The sequence below is a fragment of the Carassius gibelio genome, chromosome B21 (genome assembly GCF_023724105.1).
Source record: "Carassius gibelio isolate Cgi1373 ecotype wild population from Czech Republic chromosome B21, carGib1.2-hapl.c, whole genome shotgun sequence".
Taxonomy (NCBI): domain Eukaryota; kingdom Metazoa; phylum Chordata; class Actinopteri; order Cypriniformes; family Cyprinidae; genus Carassius; species Carassius gibelio.
This window is the reverse complement of record NC_068416.1, coordinates 22,929,457-22,955,772: the sequence shown is the minus strand read 5'-3', so window position 1 is coordinate 22,955,772 and position 26,316 is coordinate 22,929,457. Positions and strand designations below refer to the sequence as shown.

Sequence of the window (26,316 nt, the reverse complement as noted above, 5' to 3'; positions counted from 1 at the left end):
TGAAAGATAGCTGCGTTCGTTTTCGGGAATGCGCGTGTAGCGGTGGACTTTACGCATACGGCGTAGTGTCATGACGTCATGACGTCTTGACGTTTATATCGTAACGCCCCGTTATGTCTAGCTTTTGTTTATGACACGTTATTTTCCATTACTGTATTTAATATGTAAATATTTAATTAATTATTATTAATTATCTTTTTTATTTTAAATATTCATGTCGTTTTTAAACGCCTTTGCATGTCTTTCAGATTTTTGTTTTGCCCAATGAGACCCGAATTATCCACAAAAAAATAATAATTACAAACAAACAATAAATAAATATACTGAGGCCTTTTTAAAGTCTAGAATAGTGACATGACATGTGACTCTTCACTCTCTTGCCTTTGTTTAATGGAAACAGCGCCATCTAGTGCTGGATAATCTGCATTGCAGCCCCTGGACGTATGACGCTCGTGTTCTTTTCCAATATAGCTTATATATTTATGGAGACTCTTTTTCCGGAAAGGGTATTTAAAGAGTTTGACTTTGAAATATATATATATTATACAGATGTCTCATTAATATTCGAATGTTTATTTGTATACTTAATAAAATGTCATAAAATTTGACTATTTCATGACGACATGTACAACCAGGTCAATGTTTTAATAACATTTACATTTCTGAAATCATCATATTGGGTATCTTGATGTCAAATTAAGAAAAAAATATTGCAGAGAGCCAGATTATTTTATAAAGTTCAGTTTTTCAACCCCATCAGCTAAAATGTGCTACGTTATGACTTTCAAGAAATATATCAATGTTTTTTTCTTTTTTTTTAATTGTTCAGGTAACATTAAAATAATTAAAATGGAAGCTTGGGCATATTGTATTTACATTGTATGAATCCATTAATGTAAGACACACATCTTGTTATTAAACAATATATAAAATTAGAAATAGATAAATTGTATAATGATAGCTTTTGATAACTTTGCTGTTTGTTGTGCATATATATATATATATATATATATATATATATATATATATATATGTATATATATATATATATATATATATATATATATATATATATATATATATATGTATATATATACGTATATATATACGTATATATATACATATATACATGTATATATATATATATATATATATATATGTATATATATATATATATATATATACATGTATACATGTATATATATATACATGTATATATGTATATATATATATATACATGTATATATGTATATATATATGTATATATATATGTATATATATATGTATATATATACATGTATATATATATATATATATACATGTATATATATATATATATATATATATATATATATATATATATATATATGTATATATATATGTATATATATATGTATATATATATATATATACGTATATATATATATATATATATATATATATATATATATATACGTATATATATATATATATATATATATATATATATATATATATATATATACATATATATATACATATATACATATATATATACATATATATATGTTTGTTGTGCATATATATATATATATATATATATATATATATATATATACGTATATATATATATATATATATATATATACATATATATATACATATATATATACATATATACATATATATATACATATATATATACATATATATATATATATATATATATATATATATATATATATATATATATACATATATACATATATATATATATATATATATATATATGTGTGTGTGTGTGTGTGTGTGAGTGAGTATATTTGACATTTGAGTAAATCAGTCAAAATTTTTGATCAGTAAGATTTTTTTTTGTTTTTTAGAAAATTTTCATACTTGTATTTATATAGAAATTAATACTTGTATTTAGCAAGCATGCTTTAAACTGATATATATATATATATATATATATATATATATATATATATATATATATATATATATATATATATATATATATATATATATATATATATATATATATATATATATATATATATATACAGACCAAAGGTTTGGAAGAATTACTATTTTTAATAAAGTTTCTTCTGCTCATCAAGCCTACATTTATTTGATCAAAAATACAGAAAACAACTGACATATTGTGAAATATTATTACAACTTAAAATAATAGTTTTCTATTTGAATATACTTTAAAAAAATAAATTATTCCTGTGATGCAAAGCTGAATTTTCAGCATCATTACTCCAGCCTTCAGAGTCACATGTAACATCCAGTCGATCACATGATCATTTAGAAATCATTCTAATATTCTGATTTATTATGAGTGTTGGAAACAGTTCTGCTGTCTAATATATTTGATGAATAAAAGGTTAAAAAGAACTGCACTTATTCCAAATAAAAAAAAAAAAACATTTCTAATAATATATATTCTAATAATATATTTTCTTTACTATCACTTTTTATCAATTTAACACATCCTTGCTGAATAAAAGTGACTTTTTAAATAATTTTTTTTTTTACTTTTAATTCATCAAAGTATCCTAAAAAAGTATCACATGTTCTGAAAAAATATTAAGCAGCAGAACTGTTTCCAACTTTGATAATGAATCATCATATTAGAATGATTTCTAAAAGATCATGTGATAATGATCCTAAAAATTGAGCTCTGCATCACAGAAATAAATGATAATTTAAAGTATAATACATTTAAAAACAATTATTTTAAATTGTAATAATATATCACAATATTATATTTTTTTCTGTATTTTTGATCAAATAAATGCAGGCTTGATGAGCAGAAGAAACTTCTTTCAAAAACATTAAAAATAGTAATGTTTCCAAACTTTTGGTCTGTACTGTGTGTATGTATATATATATATATATATATATATATATATATATATATATATATACAGACCAAAAGTTTGGAAACATTACTATTTTTAATGTTTTTGTCTCTCTCTCTCTCTCTCTCTTTCACACACACACACACACACACACACACACATATACTGTATATATATATATATATATATATATATATATATATATATATATATATATATATATATATATATATATATATATACAGTATATGTGTGTGTGTGTGTGTGTGTGTGTATATATATAAATATATATATTTTTTTTTTTTTTTTTTTTTTTTTTGATGAAATAAATGCAGGCCTGGTGAGCTGAAGATTTTAAAACACACACACACACTCACACATATATGCCTTGTACTCATAAATGAAACAGATTATTGAAGAAGTGTTACCTGCCTTTTCTTTGTAATTACTTGTGAAATTTGTGACATTTCTGTGTGCAAACTGTTTCACCAAACTGTTTACTGCACTGTAAAAAATAATTCAGTGGCTTAGTAAATTTCACAAAAATAAAGAGCTATATTTACTTAATAAAATCTTTTGAAATCATTTAAGTGATATTTTAAGTGGGTCAGGTTAAAAATAATAATTAAAAATCCAACAAATAATTTCTCTAAAATTTACATATATTATTTAAGTTTATGTAATGAAAATAAATAAGTATTTAACTAACTAATTATATTTTTAATATACCCTCAATATTTCTGGTCAATTCTAATAGAAATATTTGATAATTATTTACTTGTACTGATCTGTTTTAGAAACTAAAATTATTAAGTATTTCCTACCAATTTTCCTAAATAAAGTTCCAGCTTAATAAATGACGGTTTAAATAAATTGAGTAAATTTCGCGGCTAAAGTGATCACGTGTGCAGCTCCGCAGGAAAAAAAAATCTGCTTTCCTCAGCAGCGACGTCGACTAGCCATACTCCTCACAACTCCTGGTAAGTAACGTTAGTCAGCTAATTCTACTTACGTTTGTAACACTTTATTATAAAGTTAATAATTATTAAGCATTTCCTAACAATTGTCTTTGTATTTTACGTCATCTTCAACAAGTTTCGTAGCTTAATCGAAGTCACCTGAAGGACGGCTTTCCTGAGTTTCCTCAGCAATGGCAAGACCCGCACTCCTCTCATATCGTGGTACGTTTTGTAATTTAGCCAGCTAAAACTAAACATGTTTGTGATGTTTAATTCAGAAGTTAATTATTAAGGATTTCCTAACAATTGTGTTTGTATTTTGCGTCATCTTAAGAAGTTTAACGAGTTTCGCGGCTCAAGCAAGAGGCACCTGTCACTGAAGGACTGCTTTTCTCAGCAACGACGTGAACAGCATTACTCGAATTTCCTGTAAGTAGTCATTTTATAACGATGTATATTTGCAATACTTTATTCAAAAGTTGATTAAACATTGACCGTGTGTACGTGTACATAACAGTGTAGTTTTCTAAGTTAGTTAGTGGGGCAGCGATATGTATGTTAGGGTTTTTTTTTTTTGTTTTTTTTTTGGAGTGGATTAACTTTCGTACTAACGTTATTTGGATCACCGTTTATTTCAACCGCGTGAGTGTACCGTGGTCCAGCAACTATAACTATACATGCCCAATGGAAAACGATTTTGTACAGGTTCCCCTTTGGGGTCAGTGGCTTGTCAAAAGGGAACACATCATTTATGAACTTTCAAATGACATTCTGTCTTGTAAAAAGCTGTCACGTTGTTGTAAAACCTCATAATTACTACATGAACTCAAGTATGAGCTCTTAAATAACCACTACAAATACGCCATGCAAAAGTATTTAAAATGGCGTGGACATAACATAGACTGGTGCGTTTTAATCAGCTCCCACTATAGGGAGTCAGCCAGTTTAAGGCCTGCTCCGTTGTAAAATCATTCTAGTGCACTGAAACCTAGATCACATACAATATCGGTCAAAAGTTTGAAAACAGTAAGCTTTTTAATGTTTATAAAATAAGTTTCTTAAGCTCATTAAGCTTGCATTTATTTAAAAAAAAAAAAAAAAAATGCAGAAAAAACAACCGTCTATCCCCCCCTACCCTCTATCGCTATTTGGCTGGAAATTTTTTTTAGGGTTACTCGCCAGACTGATATAACATTTATACACCACACACACACACACACACACACACACACACACATATATATAATATATATATATATATATACACACACATACATACATACATACATTAAAGCCGAATTTTCATTCCATTACTCCAGTCACCGCAGCTGTTTCAAAACAAATCCAGACCTAGTGGGTATTGAAGGACAGCGGAGGCTGGGGGAGGGGTACATTGTTTTAATTTTAATTAAAGTAATATTTTTGTTCCCTGAAACAGATCAGTTTAATTTTGCATCCTTAAATAGTTTGATAGAAATTTCACAAATATATTATGTGTATTATAAATAAACAATTTGTTAGTCAAATACTAAATTGTTTTAGTGGAAAAAAAAGATAAAATATAACTGTACATTTTAGATAAAATTAACTGTTGTATTTTTAGTCAATTATTATATGTTTACATTTATGCATTTGGCAGAAGCTTTTATCCAAAGCAACTACATTGCATTTCAAGGTACACATTTACAATCGTATAATATTCAGAGATTTTATTAAGTTCATAAAGTTAAATATTATTGTAATATTTACTAAGCCACAGAATTATTTAGAGGGTTAAGGGTTAATGCAATGCATTTTTTTTTTTTTCAAGTAGTGCAATTAAACAAGCTTTTTTGTTTCAAAACCATTAGTCATTTTACTTAAATATTAAACATGTTTATAAAGAAATTGGTTGAAATAATGCGGACCTCAATAAAAGCCTATAGCATTGATTTAAAGCATAGAAGCTCGCAGTTGGTCTCTTTTCATTTTTCTTTTAGGTTTATTGTTAAAAATAAATGTCCCTATGTAGAAAATTAACCTGTCCTCTTGTTAAGAAGAATGCTGTTAATTTTTGCAACTCCTCCCCCTAGTAAACTTTGTTTGAGATTTTACCTATCATACGGTCCAACAGAATGTTTGCTTCTTCAGGTGCTATTTGTTTTGTGTATTTGTCGCTTTCTTGTAACATTCAGGTTTGAATGTTAGCTCTAACCAGTTATCTTTAAAATTTGCCTGTAGGGTTCAGCTGATCTACCCGTCTTCGTACACGCAGAGTTGGCAGAGGAGGTCATAAAAATCTACATCCTTCGGGACAATGATGGGGCAGTCAGCGACGTAGGAGTTGTGATTGAGGGCATCACTGTCCTCCGCAGTCTTGGGAATCTCAGCAGAGCCTGCTGCTATCTTTTGGGAGTCACGATGCATTGGATTTGAGATATCCCAAGACCCACAAATACAGGTCCTTCTCAAAAAATTAGCTTATTGTGATAAAGTTCATTATTTTCCATAATGTAATGATAAAAATTAAACTTTCATATATTTTAGATTCATTGCAAACCAACTGAAATATTTCAGGTCTTTTATTGTTTTAATACTGATGATTTTGGCATACAGCTCATGAAAACCCCAAATTCTCAAAACATTAGCATATTTCATCCGACCAATAAAAGAAAAGTGTTTTTAATACAAAAAAAAAGTCAACCTTTAAATAATTATGTTCAGTTATGCACTCAATACTTTGGGAATCCGTTTGCAGAAATGACTGCTTCAATGCGGCGTGGCATGGAGGCAATCAGCCTGTGGCACTGCTGAGGTGTTATGGAGGCCCAGGATGCTTCGATAGCGGCCTTAAGCTCATCCAGAATGTTGGGTCTTGCGTCTCTCAACTTTCTCTTCACAATATCCCACAGATTCTTTATGGGGTTCAGGTCAGGAGAGTTGGCAGGCCAATTGAGCACAGTAATACCATGGTCAGTAAACCATTTACCAGTGGTTTTGGCACTGTGAGCAGGTGCCAGGTCGCTGAAAAACGAAATCTTCATCTACATAAAGCTTTTCAGCAGATTGAAGCATGAAGTGCTCCAAAATCTCCTGATAGCTAGCTGCATTGACCCTGCCCTTGATAAAACACAGTGGACCAACACCAGCAGATGACATGGCACCCCAGACCATCACTGACTGTGGGTACTTGACACTGGACTTCAGGCATTTTGGCATTTCCTTCTCCCCAGTCTTCCTCCAGACTCTGGCACCTTGATTTCCGAATGACATCCAAAATTTGCTTTCATCCGAAAAAAGTACTTTGGACCACTGAGCAACAGTCCAGTGCTGCTTCTCTGTAGCCCATTTCCTGCACACGCCTGTGCACGGTGGCTCTGGATGTTTCTACTCCAGACTCAGTCCACTGCTTCTGCAGGTCCCCCAAGGTCTGGAATCGGTCCTTCTCCACAATCTTCCTCTTCCGTCCAGTCACCTCTTCTTGTTGTGCAGCGTTTTTTGCCACACTTTTTCCTTCCCACAGACTTCCCACTGAGGTGCCTTGATACAGCACTCTGGGAACAGCCTATTCGTTCAGAAATTTCTTTCTGTGTCTTACCCTCTCGCTTGAGGGTGTCAATGATGGCCTTCTCAGGTTGGCAGTCTTACCCATGATTGCGGTTTTGAGTAATGAACCAGGCTGGGAGTTTTTAAAAGCCTCAGGAATCTTTTGCAGGTGTTTAGAGTTAATTAGTTGATTCAGATGATTAGGTTAATAGCTCGTTTAGAGAACCTTTTCATGATATACTCATTTTTTGAGATAGGAATTTTGGGTTTTAATGAGCTGTATGCCAAAATCAACACTATTAAAACAATAAAAGACCTGAAATATTTCAGTTGTTGTGCAATGAATCAAAAATATCTGAAAGTTTAATTTTTATCAATACATTATGGAAAATAATGAACTTTTATCATAATATACAAATTTTTTGAGAAAGACCTGTACTCACTTGAGTTGTTCCAAAAACTGTTTCTTGAGCTGGATCCTCCAAAACTCTCTGTTAATGTTCAGAGGTTAAAAAATTATCTTCTTGCACAGTAGTGGTTCATGATCATCCCACAGAATGGGTATTCCTGATGGAAGTGTTTCTGTTATTGGATTAATTCTGTTGAAGGGATAGTTCACTCAAAAAGATGATGTTGTCATAATTTACTCTCCCTCAATTTGTCCCAAACCTGTACGAGTTTCTTTCTTCTGTTGAACACAAAAGATATTTTAAGTGAAGTGACGTGACATTCAGCCAAGTATTAAAGAGTGTTGGTTAACGCATTTAAAGGTTGCCATTGACTTTGCATAGTAGCCTTTTTTTTTTTTTTTTTTTCCTACCATGGAAGTCAATGGCAACTTTCAACTGTCTGTTAAACAACATTCATTAAAATATCTTTTGTGTTCAACAGAAGAAAGAAACTCGTACAGGTTTGGGACAACTTGAGGGCGAGTACATTATGACAACATCATCTTTTTGGGTGAACTGTCCCTTTAATATTGATGTAAGTGTTGTTGTTTTTTTATGGTTTAATGAGTGGTAATGAGTGTGACTGCAAATGGCTGGTATGCACCAGGAACAAAGTAAGATGTCATTTCTCTTACGGCTATCATATTTTACATGTAATCTACTTGAATACTAAGATGGATGAAATGTTTCATAAGGTTTTATCATTTCCCTTATGGCTGCTTTACAGTTTTTAATTTTTGCAATCTACTGGAATATTAAAATGGATAAAATGTTTCAAAGGTTGATTTTAGACTTTGTCTGATGTTTAATTGATAAATAAATGTTTAATAAAAAATGTGTTTCTTTCTTTATTTGGTTTTATTATATTAATTGTAAAGGGTAAATGGTGTAAAAAAAAAAAGTGAATGCAACATTTTGATCATTTATAGTCCAATATTAAGTTAAATTCACTTTTACATGTAGTAAACATAGCACATTTGTTTGGTTAAATTTCATCCAATATATCAATTATATCTACTCAATATTTTTTGTTTATTTTACATAGAATTACAGTTGTGGTGTTTTATAATTTTGATTATATCTAATTAATTTTATTTCTCATATAAAGTTATTCAGTTATTCAGATTTACTTAATTTTTTTACTTACAATTACTCAATTTAAACCGTATATTTCATTGATTTCACAGCTTTAAAATTTACTCAATTTTTTTGAGTGTAAAAATGTTTCACCAAAAAAATTGAGTAAATAATAGTTAAACTTTTTACAGTGTGTAAATCAAGTCTCAGAAGAAGACTCTTTTTACGCTACCAAAAACATCTCGTCATGCACGTTCACGTCAGGAACAAGGAGCCCTGGGGGTCACGAGGGTCATCTTGAAAAACCTTCAAACAAACAAACAACTCGACTTCAGTGATGACATCAATTCCTGGATGGCAGCACGGCTCTAATTCCACTTCCACGCCGGATTTCTAAAACAGGGAAGGGGGAGGCTGGCAAATAGACAACAACACCGGATTGAGGAAACTGACGAGGGCATACTATGTGCAAAACAAACTTGTTTAAAGCTGACAGTCATGCAGCCCGAGCCATTTGATTCAGTGTAGAGGACAGCTCCTCCCCAGCGCACTAGACCCGAGGACAGCATCCAGCGTGGTGTTCGCTAGCACTTCAAGACATGCGTCTGTACGCGATCCCGGTGTTGCTGCTGATGGTGCTCGGAGACGCTGACGCGTGGGGTCCCAATGGTAAATACGCCGTCAGCTGCCCGGATAAATGCAACCCCGCGCGGTGCGGCTCGACGCAGCGCTGCAGGCGCACGGTGCAGGATGACTGCGGATGCTGCCAGCTCTGCGCCGCGGGACGTGGAGAGCACTGCTACCGCACCGTGTCCGGGATGCACGGCGTCAAGTGCGGACCGGGACTCTTCTGCGACTTCTACAAGGATGAAGATGATTATGGAGATGAATATGGCATCTGCAAAGGTACGGGCTGATGTGTGCACCTGCTCAGGCAGAGGGGATTGTGAGGGGATTGGCATTCAACGGATTCATTGATTTTGCAACCAGTTATGTCGTAATTATAAACTGCAACTTTCAGAGCAAAATATCATTTAAAATACTTAAACCAATTAAAAATAATTACATAGATTTTTTTTTTCTGTATAGGCCTATTACTTACTTTCTTTACTTCCTTACCAAAAAGACAAATTGCTGTATTTCTTTTTTTTTTCTTTATATTTGCACTATTTATTAATTCTATACACGAGGATTTAAAAACGTAAAAAACGTATAAATTAATTTCTAATTTAATCTTGATATAAAAAATAATATCTTTAAAAAATGTATAATATTTAAGAAATTAAAAGTATTGGTAAGTTTAAGACCTGTAACGTTATGTATATTGAAAATCAAACCTTTAATATTGTCCCCTATCATCAGTGCAGCCTTCATAAATTATAAAAACCATAAAGATAAAATTCAAAGCGAGTTGTGTACAGGAGAATGTGTATGCAAAATAAATTAATATTTATGATACCCTTATACAAATTAAATATCCTAAAGATTTCAAATCAGATGAAAAAAAAAAAAGTTAAACAAAGTGACAATCAACAAAAGTGACAGTCAAAAGAGATGTGAAAAGAAAAAAAAAACATTATATATAGAAATTAGGGCCCCTAAATTATTACTTAAAGTATTATGTAAGAACAATGTGAGTTGGTGAAAGAACACTCATTGTGTTGTATTGGTAAAACACACTCCTTCCACATCAATTACTCACACTCAGCCTTTAAATTGAGTCTTACCCTGAGTCTTAGCCATCAGTGAGCCTTCTGATCCTTTTACACAAACACTGATCAGCAATAGAAGTACATATATTCAAAAAGAGTCTTTGTTAATGACAAGTGGTACGGATCCTGTAATGGTTAAATCAGCTCTAACATGTTTGTGTTTTCTCTTGTCAGACTGCATGTACGGAACATATGGCATGGAATGTCGGAAAACATGCAACTGTAAAGCAGGTGGATTGTGTGACAGGGAAACGGGCGCTTGTCTCTCCTTTAAATTCTTGGCTAAAATGGCCATGCTGAAATCTCATTCAAGTGAAGGTGAGTTTACAGTTTATTAAAGCACATCAAATATATTTTTTTTGAATGTAAAAAATTGTAAAAATATATTTAAAACTTGTCGTTTGATATAAAGTGACATTATTTAGGATATTAATTTTATTTCATTTTTTATTCTCATTGTATGACAGGTAATGACGTGGGCTCAGGCGACGGAAACACTGAAACCAGCAGCAATCGTTCGTCCGCTCGCAATTTTCTCACCCCTCGCTGACAGCAACTCTCTATCTTCAGTTTAGTCAGTGTACATGTAGCATTATAAATTAAAGGACCAAATGGATCTATTTTAATATGTTTAAAAGAGTCAAAGAAAAAGATGTGCATTTTATTCTGTATATTTTACAGATGTGTATGCCAGTTATGTCTTTATTCCAAAGCATGTCTACATGAATCACATGCACACAAATAAACATGCAGATAAATATAGCAGATTTCATATCAGGGCTCATTATGCTGAAACTTAGATGTCAACACTGAATGAACACATACAAACACTTTTAAATTATGAATGCATTACAATCAAATCGTATTTAATGAGATGCATATTCATATACCAGACTCAATTCCAATTCTGATGAGCATTAGCGTCGAAGTTCAGTGATATGACATCTGTAATGCTAAACAGTGATGTTTCTCATGTGTGTGGTATATTAAGGCCAAGGAGATTATTATAAAGTATGTACTGTATATCCTTCTAATCTGTGTGTAAATTATTATCTGTATCTTTGCTTTCAAACCCTGTTGAAAGAGATAATATGAATTTTAACTGCTTTATGTATGAGATTTAAATTAAAACTATGTAATTCAATGAGGACAAAATCCAGTCTCTTGTTGTTTTGCCTTTTTAAGTTTTTAAGTTTTTAATTACAAGTTCTGTTTTAAACAATATTCAAGTTAACTGAGATCTGGTTTTACAGTAACTTCAAGATATAGGAGAAACAACGAGGCAAAATCAGAGAATATTTATTTGAAAGACAGTATATCTTTATATATTTTTAATTTAGTATTCGAGTATAATGAAGCATAATTACACATTATTCTTGAGATTAATAATATTGTTTTATATCTATTTTTTAAATGCATTTAAATATAGCTTTCTATTTTACAGTTTTTCTCAGTTGCTTTGGTACATTTCTCGAATCAACCTTGAGATTTGCAAAAAAGTAAGAGCATTTCTCAAAACAACTTGTACAAATAGCAGAACACAATGGATTACCTGCAAGCCAATCTCTTGCTCAAAATCCTCAGTTAATCTCTCAAAAATAAATATCTGCGTCAATGAACATGTCAGTGTCATCAGAATGACAAGTCCTTGTGTCATAGTTTATGGATAAGACAGTCAAATCGCTTAGTCATGTTGTCAATATAACTGATGTATGTTCTGATGTAAACTACTGTATTGAGCAGTATGCCATATGCTTATGTATGCCACATATCCATTTCAAAAGTATACATTTACACATTACTGTATGTGGGATATTGATTAAAAGAGACAGGATAGAATTCCCAGTTACACTTTTACAAGTGGTCTGACCCAAAAAACAAACAAATAATAAATAAATAAGTAAATCCTTTACAATGTTTTTGTAATATAGAAAAGGAAAAGGAAATATGGGCGCAAAAATGAAAATAAGTCAATTTTTAGAATTTGTAACTCTTGTGTTGTCCTCTGTCTATACAGTATAAGCTTTCTAACTGAAGATTCATGAGATGAACCTTTGAGCTGTTTCAGAGAAATGGTTTATCCCTGGTTTATCATCTACATTCTCTTCATTAGTCAAGATTCACTTGCACGATTCGTGCCAAATTGACAAAAAGTCTAATGATAATGTGTAAAAATTTAAATAAAAAGTGTGCTTGGCAGTTTGGGACAACTAGATTTACCATTTAGCGTTTAATGACTTATACGATGAACTAAAGACTAGATGTTTTGAAGGGTAAGACTACTGCACACAAAACTATATAATACATTTTGAGCGACATGACATTGACAACTGATAATGTAGGACTGCAGATAAATGTGCATAATCGATTGCATGAATGTACAAAAGCATTCACAACTTATTCAAAAGAATGAGAAACTGGTTTTATGATGTGTATAAATGACTATATGATGTGAGAATTGAACAGGTCGTTTTGAGAATTTCAATATTGATCTGAGAAATGTACCAAAGTGACTGACAAAAACTGTAAAAGTTAATCCATATATATATATATATATATATATATAGTTAGCTTAAAATGAATTAAATTGCCTAAAGTGTCCTAATGTAACCAACATCCAAAACCAGTGCAGCACTAGAGGTTTCTGAATGAAAACACCCCGTCCTTCAACACGAGGTCTGAAAATAGCCGCGTGGACTATTAATAACCGTCAGATCCCTCACCTCGCCGAGGTCTCGTAGGAGGCTGTTTCCCAGCATCCCACTTGTTTATTTCCTGTGTTTCCTGACACCTGTGGAAAGGGTCTTACTTCCTGTTGTTGTTGTGTCTGCCTCTGGGACAGGATTCAAACACGGCTGGAATTTGTCAACTGACACACGTCACCGCGGGACAGGACGGGAAAAGAGGAATGTCTCGCTTCCGTCTCCGCAGCAGGTTAACAAAATACCTTCCCTGTGGTCAACTTCACATCACTGAAACACAAACACGTTCATTGACACATTTCTGTATGAACCGGACTGTAGTTTGGTGGCCGTTCGATTAAAAACATGACAAAGAGTTCAAAAATACTTACTCCACAATTAAGCCGACTGCTTTCAAAATTTATATCAATAAGAAATGTTTCTTGCGCGGCAGATCAGCATATATGAATGATTTCTGAAGGATCATGTGACACTGAAGACTGGAGGAACGATGCTGGAAATTCAGCTTCGAATCACAAGAATAAATGTCATTTTAAAATATATTAAAATAGAAAACAGTAATGTTAAATTGTAGTAATATTTCAAAATATTCCACTGTTTTTACAGTATTTGTAATCAAATAAATGCAGCCTTGATGAGCATACAAAACTTAGACTCTAAAACCAAATTCTCTGACATAGTTTAAATGTGTACATTTGGTCATATCCATCCATTTCCAAGTAATTTCCATCTAGGTTTTATGGTCAAACAAGTCTTATTTTTAGAGACCCATTCAGGAGCTTTTCTTGAGAGTTTTCCTTCTTTTCATGCATTGTTTCCTCAACAGGCACAGCTATTCTTTCCTCTATTAGCCAATGAGCTTTAGACACCTTTGACTTCATGGCAAGGACTTTAAATCTTATTAAAACACACACACACACACACACACACACACAATATATATACAATTTATAAACAGTATTTGCATCTTTAACTATCAAGATTTAAAGTAGATCTATCAAAGCTAAACCAAGATATTCAATAAAATATCAGACTGATTATATATCACTTTTAAACAATATTCTTATATAAAAACATAATTTACTTAAGTATATTCAAATAAAATTATCTGTCATACCATTAAATGCTGTAATGGTTTTGAAGGAAGTCTCTTATACTCATGCATTTATTTGATCAGAAATGCAGTAAGATCTGTAATATTTTGAAATATTATTAAAATTTAAAATAAGCATTTTCTATTTGAATATGTTTTGAAATGTAATTTATATCTGTGATGCAAAGCTGAATTATTAGCATCATTACTCCAGTCTTTAGTCTCACATGATCCTTCAGAAATCATTCTAATATACTGATTTGCTGACTTGAAACATTTTATTATTATTATTATTATTATTATTATTATTATTATTATTATTATTATGAATCAGTGTTATAGCTATGTTGCTTAATACGTTTGTGGAAATTGTGATATTTCTTTCAGGTTTATTTGATTAATAGTTTAAAATATAAATATTTTTTTGTAACACTATAAATGATTTTAATATAATGTTTTGCTCAATTTAATGTGTCATGGCTGAATATAAGTGTGCAAAAACCATAGTTGTCCCATTTTACATTCAGCAATAATTTTGTATTTATTGTTATTGTTAAAATAAAATAGTTTCAATCAAAATAACAAATGCCTTTATTAATTTATTTAACAAAAAAAGAGTTGATTCGATCCCTTAAGAATTTGAAGTGTAATAGCAGAGATTATACAATTGCAAATTAAATAGCAGAAAAGTAAAAAATAAAGAAATAAAGGCAACCTTGGCTGAAGTTTTAATTCGTTCCACTTTATCTGTCGACTTTAACAAAAGATAGATAGATCGATAGATCGATAGATCGATAGATCGATAGATAGATAGATAGATAGATAGATAGATAGATAGATAGATAGATAGATAGATAGATAGATAGATAGATAGATAGATAGATAGATGGATGGATAATACATCACGTACAGTACGTGCAAGTACAAAGATAACTGAGTTCACTGACACTTAATAATAATTACTTCTCATTATACTCCTCCTAATGTGAGTGGCCATGACCCTGTCAAGACCCAGAGGCTGCTGACGGAGAGACAGACAACAAGAGAGCAGGTTGAAGAGGTCTCTGATAACACAGTTCTGCTTCATGCTTCTCTCAGGCACGAATGCAGCGGTTCATCATTCCCCTGAGAACTGAGGAGCAGGACTCCCGCGGCCAAACAAAGGCCTTGTTCGGAAAAACAGGAAGGAGTTGGTGAGAAATATTCTTTATCTGACTCCCCGAACACGTCAACATCGCCCTTCAGAAACAAAGGTGTACAGAGCACCTTGTAAATACGCTTGATTTACGGCAACTGAGCGTGTTGATATTTGGACGGCAACAGGTTGTTTATTAGCCTGCGTGAAGTGTATAACGGCAGCCTCAACAAGTGTTAGGCCACGACCTTCACAGAAATGAATCGACGTCTGGGTCGTCCACTTCTGCAACAATGAATCGGATATCTAAATTTAGGAATAAATACGTAGACGAGAAATTGATTAGATGTTTGGCATTCCACAGGTCTACAGAGTCGTGAAAACACCCTGATTATGTCTTGAAGTGGCTTTGAAGCTGACAGCCGCGTTACGATTGAACACTTTGTGGAGACTTTTTGAAGATTTTGAAGGCGTTTAGAGTCACAATGTGGTCAGTTCACACTTGAATGACCTTTAAACCATTTCCCACAATCCTCTGGTGTCTCCTTATAACCTGTTAGGACTGATGGGCAGTGTTGGGGAAAGTTACTTTTAAAAGTAATGCATTACAATATTGCGTTACTCCCCAAAAAAGTAACTAATTACATTACTTAGTTACTTTTTATGGAAAGTAATGCATTACGTTACTTTTTAAATAAGAGCAGGGCTTGGTTGTTTTTAATATAAGAAGTTCTATTTATAGCAAATGTAAAAGCCCTTTCACACCAAAAAGTGTAAAGAATAAACCTCAGGCTGAAGGAAAAGTAAATTCACGTCTGTACAGTAGCACACAGGAGAAGAAGATTCAACACTCTTCAGCAATAAAAAAACAATGAAGCACAATTGTTAGTTTATCTAAAGTCATTTTTGCTTATTAGTATGGTTGAACTGGATCATCAAAGGACAGCAGCAAAGTTAATAAAATGGGATTAGATACATTTGTGTTATTTAACATTTAATTATTGCAGGTTTGTGTCATATTTTAAGTTTGTATTTCACTGTTTTAATTCATTTTGATGAATACTAACTCTAAATTCTTTTGTGAGTAGGATGAATTAATACACATTCACATTTAGTCTAGAACTACATCATGTTCACACAGTGCACACAACGCCTCTGTACTTCTGATTTCTCTCAGTATGGGGACTGGAGACTTGTCAGTCGATAAATGGAAAAACAAAGAAACTGGAGTTACTTTATTGAAAAAGTAACTCAGATATTTTCTTGTAAATTAAAAAGTAATGCGTTACTTAACTAGTTACTTGAAAAAAGTAATCTGATTACGTAACTCGAGTTACTTGTAATGCGTTACCCCCAACACTGGGTGCTTCTGACTATACATTGAGTGCGGGTGTTTTATAAAACTGTATTTCTGAAGGAAACTGACTGTCTTCAGAAAAAATGGATGTCATTTTAATTTAATCCTGCATGTAATGTCTGATAAAGCAGTTTTTGAGCGGCGCGCTCCTGCTGTGTGTACAGCAAAAACCTAAAAGATTAGTCTATATGATGCTCTTACATGATACATGATACTTTTTCTTTCAAATTTCTGCCATTCTGCCACATAAAAGCAGCAAATATTGATGTTTCCTATGCAAGGCTGTTCAACACGTAGTTCTTGTTTTTATAAAAGACACGCGCTTCTTATCACTGTTTGGGCAGAACTACACATCCCATCACAGAGTAACGTAGATGTCAGTGTTGTTCTTGTTTTAGCATGGGGTGTGTGAGGGAGCGATAGATGAGTGTGTGAGCTGTTGTTCTCACCAGTGACTCTTATCTGTATGGAAAGAAAACAAAATCATTTCACAAACAAGATGAAACACACAAACAGCTCATTATGTCTGAGGAAACAGTTCACAATTATATCAGATGCATGCACTTTAACTAACAAAAACTACTTTAAACAGTGTTTTGCTTATTCTTTTATTATTTTAATCATAAAACAAGCAGCTTTTATGAGATTATATAAAAACTTCTACTTAAAATAAAAATAAAAATTGTATCAGAGCAAGATGGGGATTAAAAACAATGGAAAACATAAGAAATGGAAGCCATTTGCACGACCTAATATATACAGTATCTTCTAAATGTTAACCTAAAATCTTGATAAAATGGACTCCATTGGCCTTTATATAAACAGTCAGGTAGTACTACAGAAAAAGAGAAAAACTACAATTACACACTTCTAATGTATGCCCTGTATAATAATAATATAATGATTAATTAGTTTAATTATTACAGCTACAGTCTATCAAAGATGTTAGTTTATCTTCACTCTCACACAACTATTTTATGAGGTGTAGGCCTATAAGAGGAACATACCATACAAAACGTTGAGCTCTTTGATGAAAATAACTTTCATAATTTCATCATGTCTTTAATGTCATAATTTAAAGTATTTATGCTGAACAAACAATATTCATTAACATAATAAGAATAATATGATTATAATAAATAATAAAAATAAAACTGTTGTACATCATGTGGACAGATGTGCTTAGAAAGTGAATCGTTTAAAGAATCATTTCACTTCTCGTCACTGGGGGGCACTAATCTCCAAGAAATGTGTTTTATGATTTCATGCCTCACTTTAATATTTTCCCTATAGAGTTCAGACAAACATTAAGCCTACGAAACCAACATGATTTATTTGTTTAATGTGCTGGAGGGAAAAGTTAAGAAATCGGGTGAAGTTTATTTAATAAATGATTAGGAAGCCTGACTAATTATGAAAATGTTTTGGTAATGTACACTTTCATATTGCAGCTCTGTTTTTGTTTGTTGTAACTATGTAAAGTCATTGCACAGTTTATGAAACTGCTGAAGCAAGATGTTATATGTATGGAAAAAAAGTGTTTGTCTCTTTTATTTTGAATTTGTCTTGCTTTTCATGTTAACACCTGTCTGTTTGTTATGATGCCCAGGTGGAAGATGCAGACTTTTTTCTGTGCATTTTCTGCACAGATTTTAATTGGGGAGGAAATCTGCTAAACAAAAACTGCTGCTAAATTGTTTTTAATTAACTATGCTTTTGAGACGCTCAAAACAAGGGCATCCTAAAACCGACAGAGTGTGATGACCCGTGACAGCACCTGTCAGTACGAGCAAACCCCTCGACTTTGATACTTAAATCCCACGCTTGTCCCAACATGTCTGGCCTGTCAGTGGATCGCTATAAAATGATTCCAGATCCTTTCTTGAGACACCTTAAAAACCCCGTAAATCCTGATCAGTTGAATTATTCATTAGAAATTAACTCTAAACTTTGATGTTAGTGCCCCTTAGGCCAACCCAGGCTCAATTCTTATACCTGTAGCCTGGAAATAAATGTGAGAAACTTATTTCAACTGATTGCAGTCACATGGAGATTTCATATTGTTTGTGAAGCAGACCTCTGCTTATTCACTGCGGTAAAATAAATTAATAATGAGTTAATACCCAATATGAGCACATAATCGCATAACCCACTTTACAGGGGAAAAAGAAAAGTTTAATAAATTACATTTTATTTACAATACAATAAATATTGGTAATTGTTACCTTTCCTTGACTAATCTCATAATTTTGATTAAATTATACCTATTGTTGCATAAACACATCCTATAAGTAATTAGTCTGGAAGTCGCATATGGACTAATAATATTAAAAGTAAAAAAAAAAAGAAAAAAAGAATGAGTTACTTCAACTCATCTAAAGATCCAAATGAATCTGAAAAGTTCTCCATGCAGAACCTGTACTACTTGCCATTGGAAATGTCAGAGATAATAAAAGTCAACTAAAAGCCACTTTACAGGTATTTGGTCCCTATTTAAGGACCGGAATATCATAGCATGGGGCTCTTCAACTTGGGTTAGATACCAACCATCTAGAAAACATCCATAACGCCTTAACAATTGCTTCTGCTGGATTTAATTCAGACCTAAATTCGTATTGAGATCTAGATCCAAAACCGACTTGGAGCCAAAACTAGATCTAAATCAGAACAAGATTCAAATCCAAATTCAACTAGTTAATTCTTTGATATTGTTTTAGGGTGAGAAACCCTCAAGGTTCTATGTTGGGACCTTTTATTTTATCTTTTAAACTTAAAAGCTATGTTAAATTAAAAAACATCTTTTATGTTTTTTTATGAAACATTACCATTCAAAACCTATCTTCTATTATATGTGTCAGGGCATTAGAGAGCTCATGAACTATGGAATGTGTCAACACTGAAACTATCACCACACAAGCAGATTCCTCTCAACTCCCAGCTTGGGTAAACATGGAGGTTCATCTCGCAGGGACAAACATCTCTCAGGAGTTCCGTTCTCATCAGTCTTTTCTCTAGTCTTCCCAAGAACAATTTATAAGGGTCTGCTGTGACCCCTGACCTGACCTGACTTCAACTCTGTGTGAGTCAGTAACCATCCCATTGCAATGACACTAAGGTTACTACCCTGGGGCTCAGAGTCTGTGAGAAATGGAGGACAAATCTTCAGACATACAGACACATAGATGAAAACATTTGCGCATGGGAATAGCTCAATTGTGGTCCTTCCTACAAAAAAAATTTATAAATAAAATTCTGTGAAGAATTTTCGGGTTTCAGGCCCATCATATCTTAGAAACTGCACTTGTCAAAGTTACAAATTACTTGCTTGCGTCAGACCAAGGCTGCATCTCATTGCTAGTTATACTTGATCTTAGTGCTGCATTCGACACCACAGATCATGACATACTCATAGACTGATTACAAACTATACGGGTATTCAAGGGCAGGCTTTAAGATGGTTTAGATCCTACCTTTCCGCTATCACTTTGTCTATTTAAATGGGGAATCATCTCAATTACATTAAATCCAGTAATCTATGTAGTCCCACAAGGATCTATCGTAGGCCCTCTGCTATTTTCAGTATACATGGTGCCCCTTGGTATTATCATTGGAAAATACGGAATTTATTTCCATTGTTATGCTGATGATACTCAACTATATATTTCAACAAGACCAGATGAAACTTCTAACTAAACTCTAAACTACTTCCTAATGTGGGTTTTATATTAGACAGAAACTTGTCTTTTGAAAGTGACATTTCTATGGATTGCAGAAAGGTTAGTTTGTGCATTCATGACCTTTAGACTAGACTATTGTAATGCACTGCTAGGTGTTTTTTCTACAACTTCAATAAACAGGCTACAGGTAGTCCAGATTGCAGCTGCTAGTGCCCTTACCAGGTCAAGAAAATATGATCATATTACCCCAATTTTGCATTCTCTGCACTGGCTACCTATTAAGTTTCATATCAGTTACAAAATATTACTAACTTTTAAGGCCCTAAATAGTTTAGCTCCTGCATACCTAACTAGTCTTCTATTCTTCTAGTCTTCTATTCCTAACTAGTCCCGCTCCCTATGGTCACAAAACTCTGGACTTTTGGTAGTACCTAGGATAGCAAAGTCCACTAAAGGAGGTAGAGCTTTTTCACATTTGGCTCCCAAATTCTGGAATAGCCTTCCTGATAATGTGCGGGGTTCAGAAACACTACTTCTTTTTAAATCTAGATTAAAGACACATCTCTTTAGCCAAGCATTCAGATACCGTATCTCATAACCTTGTACTCAGTCACATCTGATTACAGGCACATTTTCATTATTTTGCTTGGGTTGAACACATAATTTTTTTGCTTTGTTGGAACAGCAGCTACACATTTTTTTCTCTATTACCTTCTCTGTTTCTTCCACAGGATTGGCATCCCATGGTATCTAGGAATTGCACAAGCAAGATATGACCAAACACCTGAGATGATGTCAACCCCCCAGAGGACCTCAGATGATGCCAACTCTCAGACAACATACAAAACTACATAATTTTGCTATAATGGACATCAACTTGAGATAGCCACAACTCATAAGCTATTACTAAATCTAATGTATAATCTTTAATTTTCTGTTAAGCTGCTTTGAAAAGTTTAGCATCGTGAAAAGCTCTACACAAATTAACTTGAATTGAATTAAAAAACTTGAATTAAATAGCGACATGATTTGAGGTGTTTTCAGCTGGTGGAACATACAATATGCTTATGGATGTACGTCAGAAAGTCAACAAGGTCTCATATTTGTCATGTTATTAGGAAAAACTATTTTTCACGATACCTGGAAAAATCATACACTCAGATTTGGACATCATGGCCTCTGATCTGGAGCTTTTCACTGTAAAATGAGGTGCCGAAATGTCTGTGTATACAAAAGTTAAGAATTTCATAAATAATTTCATAAATAATTTCAAAATAACAGTTTTAATTGGAATAAAGGAATGAAAGATTTAATTAATTCAAAGAAATTCAACACAGTTATAACAGAGGGATTTCAGTACCCACATACATTTTTGCTAACAAGTTGTGCAATAAAATCTATTGAACTAATTATGCTTATTTATTTACTGGTATACAGAATACTGTTAAATACTGCCACAATATATTTTAATTTCTAATATATATATATTTAAATTATTCTAAGTATTATATTTGTTATATATTTAGGTTACTTATTTGCTTCCTTAATTCAAAGTCAAATGAAATTCAGCAAATTAACTGGAATTTTAAAGGCATGTTTTTAAATTCCAATTTGTGAACAACCCTGCTTACATCAGCCCAGCTTTTGGTCTTTTATGCCTGACTAGAAGCAGGAAAGCGTCTATTATTTTAGCGTCCAATTACAAAGACACATGCCCTGAACAAACATGCCATGTGTTTGTCTGCCCTCCACCATCCATCCACAAACACAGAAAAGAGATTGAACCTGACCAGCTGTTCTGGACACATTACCCACCTCAAATGAGCCTGGTGGAGTTCTTTGTCTGCAGGGCTGGTTCTTTTTATAGGGCCGGTGTGCTGGATAAATCTACAGCTCTACATCTACAGTGGGTAGAGAGACCCATGGGATATCTTTATGAGCACAAAGGGACAACAAATTTATTAATGGCTTGATAGAATCTAAGTTCTTAGCTCACTTATTTGTTGTTAAGATGCTAAATTTTGGTGTGTGTGTGTGTGTGTGTGTATATATATATATATATATATATATATATATATATATATATATATATATATATATATATATATATATATATATACAAATATAGTTTGCTTCTCAGCAGAACAGATTTGGAGAAATTGAGCATTACATCACTTGCTCATCAATGGAACCTCTGCAGTGAATGGGTGCCATCAGAATAAGAGTTCAATCAGCTGATAAAAACATCACAATAATCCACATGGAATCCACATGACTGTCAGTTAACATCTCGTGTAGCGAAAAGTTGCATGTTTGTAATATATACATTTATCATTAAGATAGTTTCAACTTCAAACCATTGCTTCCAGCTTAAGTGGAATATTATGGATTGAGTCCTCTATGCATAATATTGCTTTCTACAATAAAAAAGTATTGTCTGAATCAGGAGAGAAATATGCAAATAGTCAAAAACTGTTTACAAGTGAATGCAGTCTAAAACAGTTCTAAACAAAAACGCTTTAATGACAGACTTGTTTTTTTACAAACACATAACTTCTTCACAAGACATTAACTGATGATGGTGTGGATTATTGTGATGTGTTAGACTCTTATTCTGATAGCACTCATTCATTTCAGAGGATCGGAATAAATGGTCAAATCTTTCCTTTGTTTCAATGAATTTTCAACAAACTATTCTTTAAAACTTACTGTTCGCACACTTAAAGAAGAATATTCTTCATAACACTAGAGGGCACTCCAGAGACTTAATGGCAAACTGAGTGGCTCTTAATATAGCCAAGAGTCTAATGAGTACAAATGGTGTTCAATAAATAATGAATCTTTGTGCTTCAAACATTCAAACCTTCCATCATGAGTCAGACTTTCCAATGGTCGGTCACCCAGCAACAGTTTGATGATCCCAGTAAGTGCTGTGACCTCTGTCTCTCCTTGTGCATTGTGGGAAATGGAATATCAGCAGCTGTTGCACAGTGGGTGACTTCAGCACTCCATCCAGCATGGCTGGCCAATGTAACCACAGTGATTAATTATGACACAGAGACCTGGAACGTCTTGAGTGAACGTCACACAGTGCCAATGAAATGGGGCAGATATCCATCTGGATACAGAATAAGGTTAATATTTTTAATTGCTGCAATCATGATATGGATATTTAAACTTTTATTATACATGAAGGTCAGTGTAGTGTAAACTGTCTTCACCAGTAAGTTTTCACAGTATCACACTGCATTAGATTTGAGGCATAAGAACAGAATAAACATCCCCAAAATAATTTCAAGTTGGTCTTAAAAGGGTTAAAGTTAATGTTGTTAGATGTTCATACCCAATGGGCCATTAAGCAGGTCAGAGTGATAATTGCAACCAAATGTTTGAGGTAGAGTATTTGCAAAGGATACATTTATCAAACCCACAAGTGAATGTTTAGTTATTTTTATGTTCTACTTTTTCCAGATGGCTAAATCTTTAATATGCTGTTTTTTTCTGTTAAAGAAGCACACAGATCCAGTCTTATTTAAACAACATTCATTAAAAATGTAAATTAATAGGAAGTTTGCATCACTACAAAAAGACTGTAGGCTACAAGGTTTCATTTATTTTCAAATGCCTGGTATGAGTCTGATTTAATATAGATCCAGATCCCAGTTCAAATAAAAATCCCAGATCCAGACCCAAAACCAGTTCCAAAACTCTGTTCAGATTCAAATCCACGTTCAAATTTACACCAAGATCCAGATTAAAAAGACATTTTAATATCCATATCTAAATCAACATCTTGATCCAGATCCAAAGTTATATTTAAATGCCTGGAATGAGTCTGATTTCATTCAGATCTAAATCCAAATTCAAATGCATATCCACATTTAAATCTAGATCCAGTTCTATACTTAAAACATGATACAAATCTGAGTTTAGATCCAAATTCAGATTCAAATCCACATTTAAATATGCACCCAGATCCAGATTCAGATCCAAAGTCCGATTCAAATCCACATTTAAAGCTACACCTTGTTCCAGACCCAAAGCTATATTCAAAGCCCTGGAAAGAGTCAGATTTCATTCAGATCCAAATTCAAATACATGTCCACATTTAAATCTATACCCAGATCCAGACCCTCAGAAAGATCCAAATCTGTTTTCAGATCCAAATTCAGATTCAAATAAACTTCTAAATCTAACCCAGATCAAAGTAAAAAACCTGATCCAAAATTACATTCAGATCCAGATTCAAACCCACATTTAAATCTAGACCCAGATCTATATCCCAAACTATATTCAGTTTCAAATTCAGATCCAGAATAAAATCCCAAATCAGATCCCATTAGATCCAAATTTAGACCTGGATTACATTCACCCAGTATGTTCCATAAAAAGAACTGATCATCAGTGCTGTACATAAAGATATGTGATATACAAATGAAAGCATATTCAAAGGCCTGCCCTACAACACATGGAAATGTTTCAATGCCTATTCTTACAGTATGCAAGTCCTGTGTAAAGACGATGGGCTGAGTGACCGTTTTATACACTTATACGGTGGCAGCCATCAGTCTCAAACCTATAAAAAAATCAATAATTCACACCAGCAGTAATAAAGTCTACAACAGCCATCAAACCCTCCCTCTCTCTCCTCCTGCCTGACTATCCACTTGAAACTGTACAGCAATCTTGTCAAAAGGAACAAAGAGAAAACACTACAACCATCTCAAGCAATAGAAAAACATCCTGTCCTTATCAACAAAAGCCTTTCAAAGTGTTCCCTTTTACACTCTTTCAGTGTACAGAAGATTAATCAAAAGAATCAGACAAGAGCATCCCCAAATCTTCAATTTGAAGTTGACCACATCATATCATATCAAGTTAAGTCAAGTCACTTTTATTGTCACATATAATTTCACTCTCATGTTTACGCCAATCTTAATGCACACCCTCTGTCCACACTATTTTTGGCCTCTGGGTTTAATTAAAAAATAATCATATTTTTTTACACAACATTACATCTTTTCATTTTCAGCACTGACATTGTTTTCCCACTTTGGATTACAGCAGCACTTATTTTTGCGTACATTTTGTTATCCCAAAAACATTTTAGACTTAAAGCATTGTGGAGCTCCACCCTGTTGAATTGATATGTTTGATGGTTTGATAAGGAAGTCATGAAAAGCGATGCTCAGAAATCCAGTTGGGTGTCTGATGTTAGACATCTGTTTGAAGTGCCAGTGCCACTATGACAGAAAGATCAAGCCGCAATTCAGGTGGAATACCAAAGATTCTCATTTTTAGTCATAACACTATAGGGACTTTTTCTATAGTTTAATAGAACCAAAGCAATTTAGAGTTTTTTTTTTTTTTAGATTCAGATTCACTCTAAATAAAAGTCTGATTGAGCCAAAAATATTATTTTTAATTGAATGAACTGCATGCATCTTAAAGCATGTACTGTTTGAATGAATGACTGAGTGAATGAATGAATGAATGAATAATACTCTGTTAAAATTTTACCCTCAGTGTTTTTCCTGAACTTTGGTATTATTTTCATGATATATATATATACACTCATTTATGTATGTGTATTTATTTCTTTATGTATGTATATATATATATACACACACACACATTTTAGAAGCCAATTTTAGTTAGTTACTTTTATATGTTAGTTAGTATACTTTTATTTACCATTATTATAGTGTTTCTCATTAGATTCCAGACATTATAGACATTACTATAATATAGTACTTATAAAAGATCAATAAAAAATATCAA

The 26,316-nt window shown here is 32.7% G+C and overlaps 1 protein-coding gene and 1 long non-coding RNA gene across 2 annotated transcripts; both read left to right on the top strand.

The window, feature by feature from the left end:
- The first annotated feature begins 3,785 nt into the window (after positions 1-3,785).
- On the top strand, positions 3,786-8,691 carry LOC127985505 (uncharacterized). The gene is made up of 3 exons (XR_008160670.1): positions 3,786-4,030; positions 4,143-4,237; positions 6,029-8,691. It is a non-coding gene; the product is annotated as an uncharacterized LOC127985505 (long non-coding RNA).
- A 575-nt stretch (positions 8,692-9,266) lies between these two features.
- On the top strand, positions 9,267-11,726 carry LOC127985436 (endothelial cell-specific molecule 1). Its single transcript, XM_052587441.1, has 3 exons — positions 9,267-9,765; positions 10,746-10,889; positions 11,039-11,726. Exons 1-3 carry the CDS (start codon positions 9,459-9,461, stop codon positions 11,119-11,121), a joined length of 534 nt encoding a protein of 177 aa, XP_052443401.1. The 5' UTR covers positions 9,267-9,458; the 3' UTR covers positions 11,122-11,726.
- The last annotated feature ends 14,590 nt before the right edge of the window (positions 11,727-26,316 follow it).

Coding starts and splice junctions, on each gene's coding strand:
- LOC127985436 (XM_052587441.1), top strand. CDS start 9,459: ATGCGTCTGTACGCGATCCCGGTGTTGCTGCTGATGGTGCTCGGAGAC. Junction 9,766..10,745: donor TGAATATGGCATCTGCAAAG/GTACGGGCTGAT, acceptor TTCTCTTGTCAG/ACTGCATGTACGGAACATAT. Junction 10,890..11,038: donor GAAATCTCATTCAAGTGAAG/GTGAGTTTACAG, acceptor ATTGTATGACAG/GTAATGACGTGGGCTCAGGC.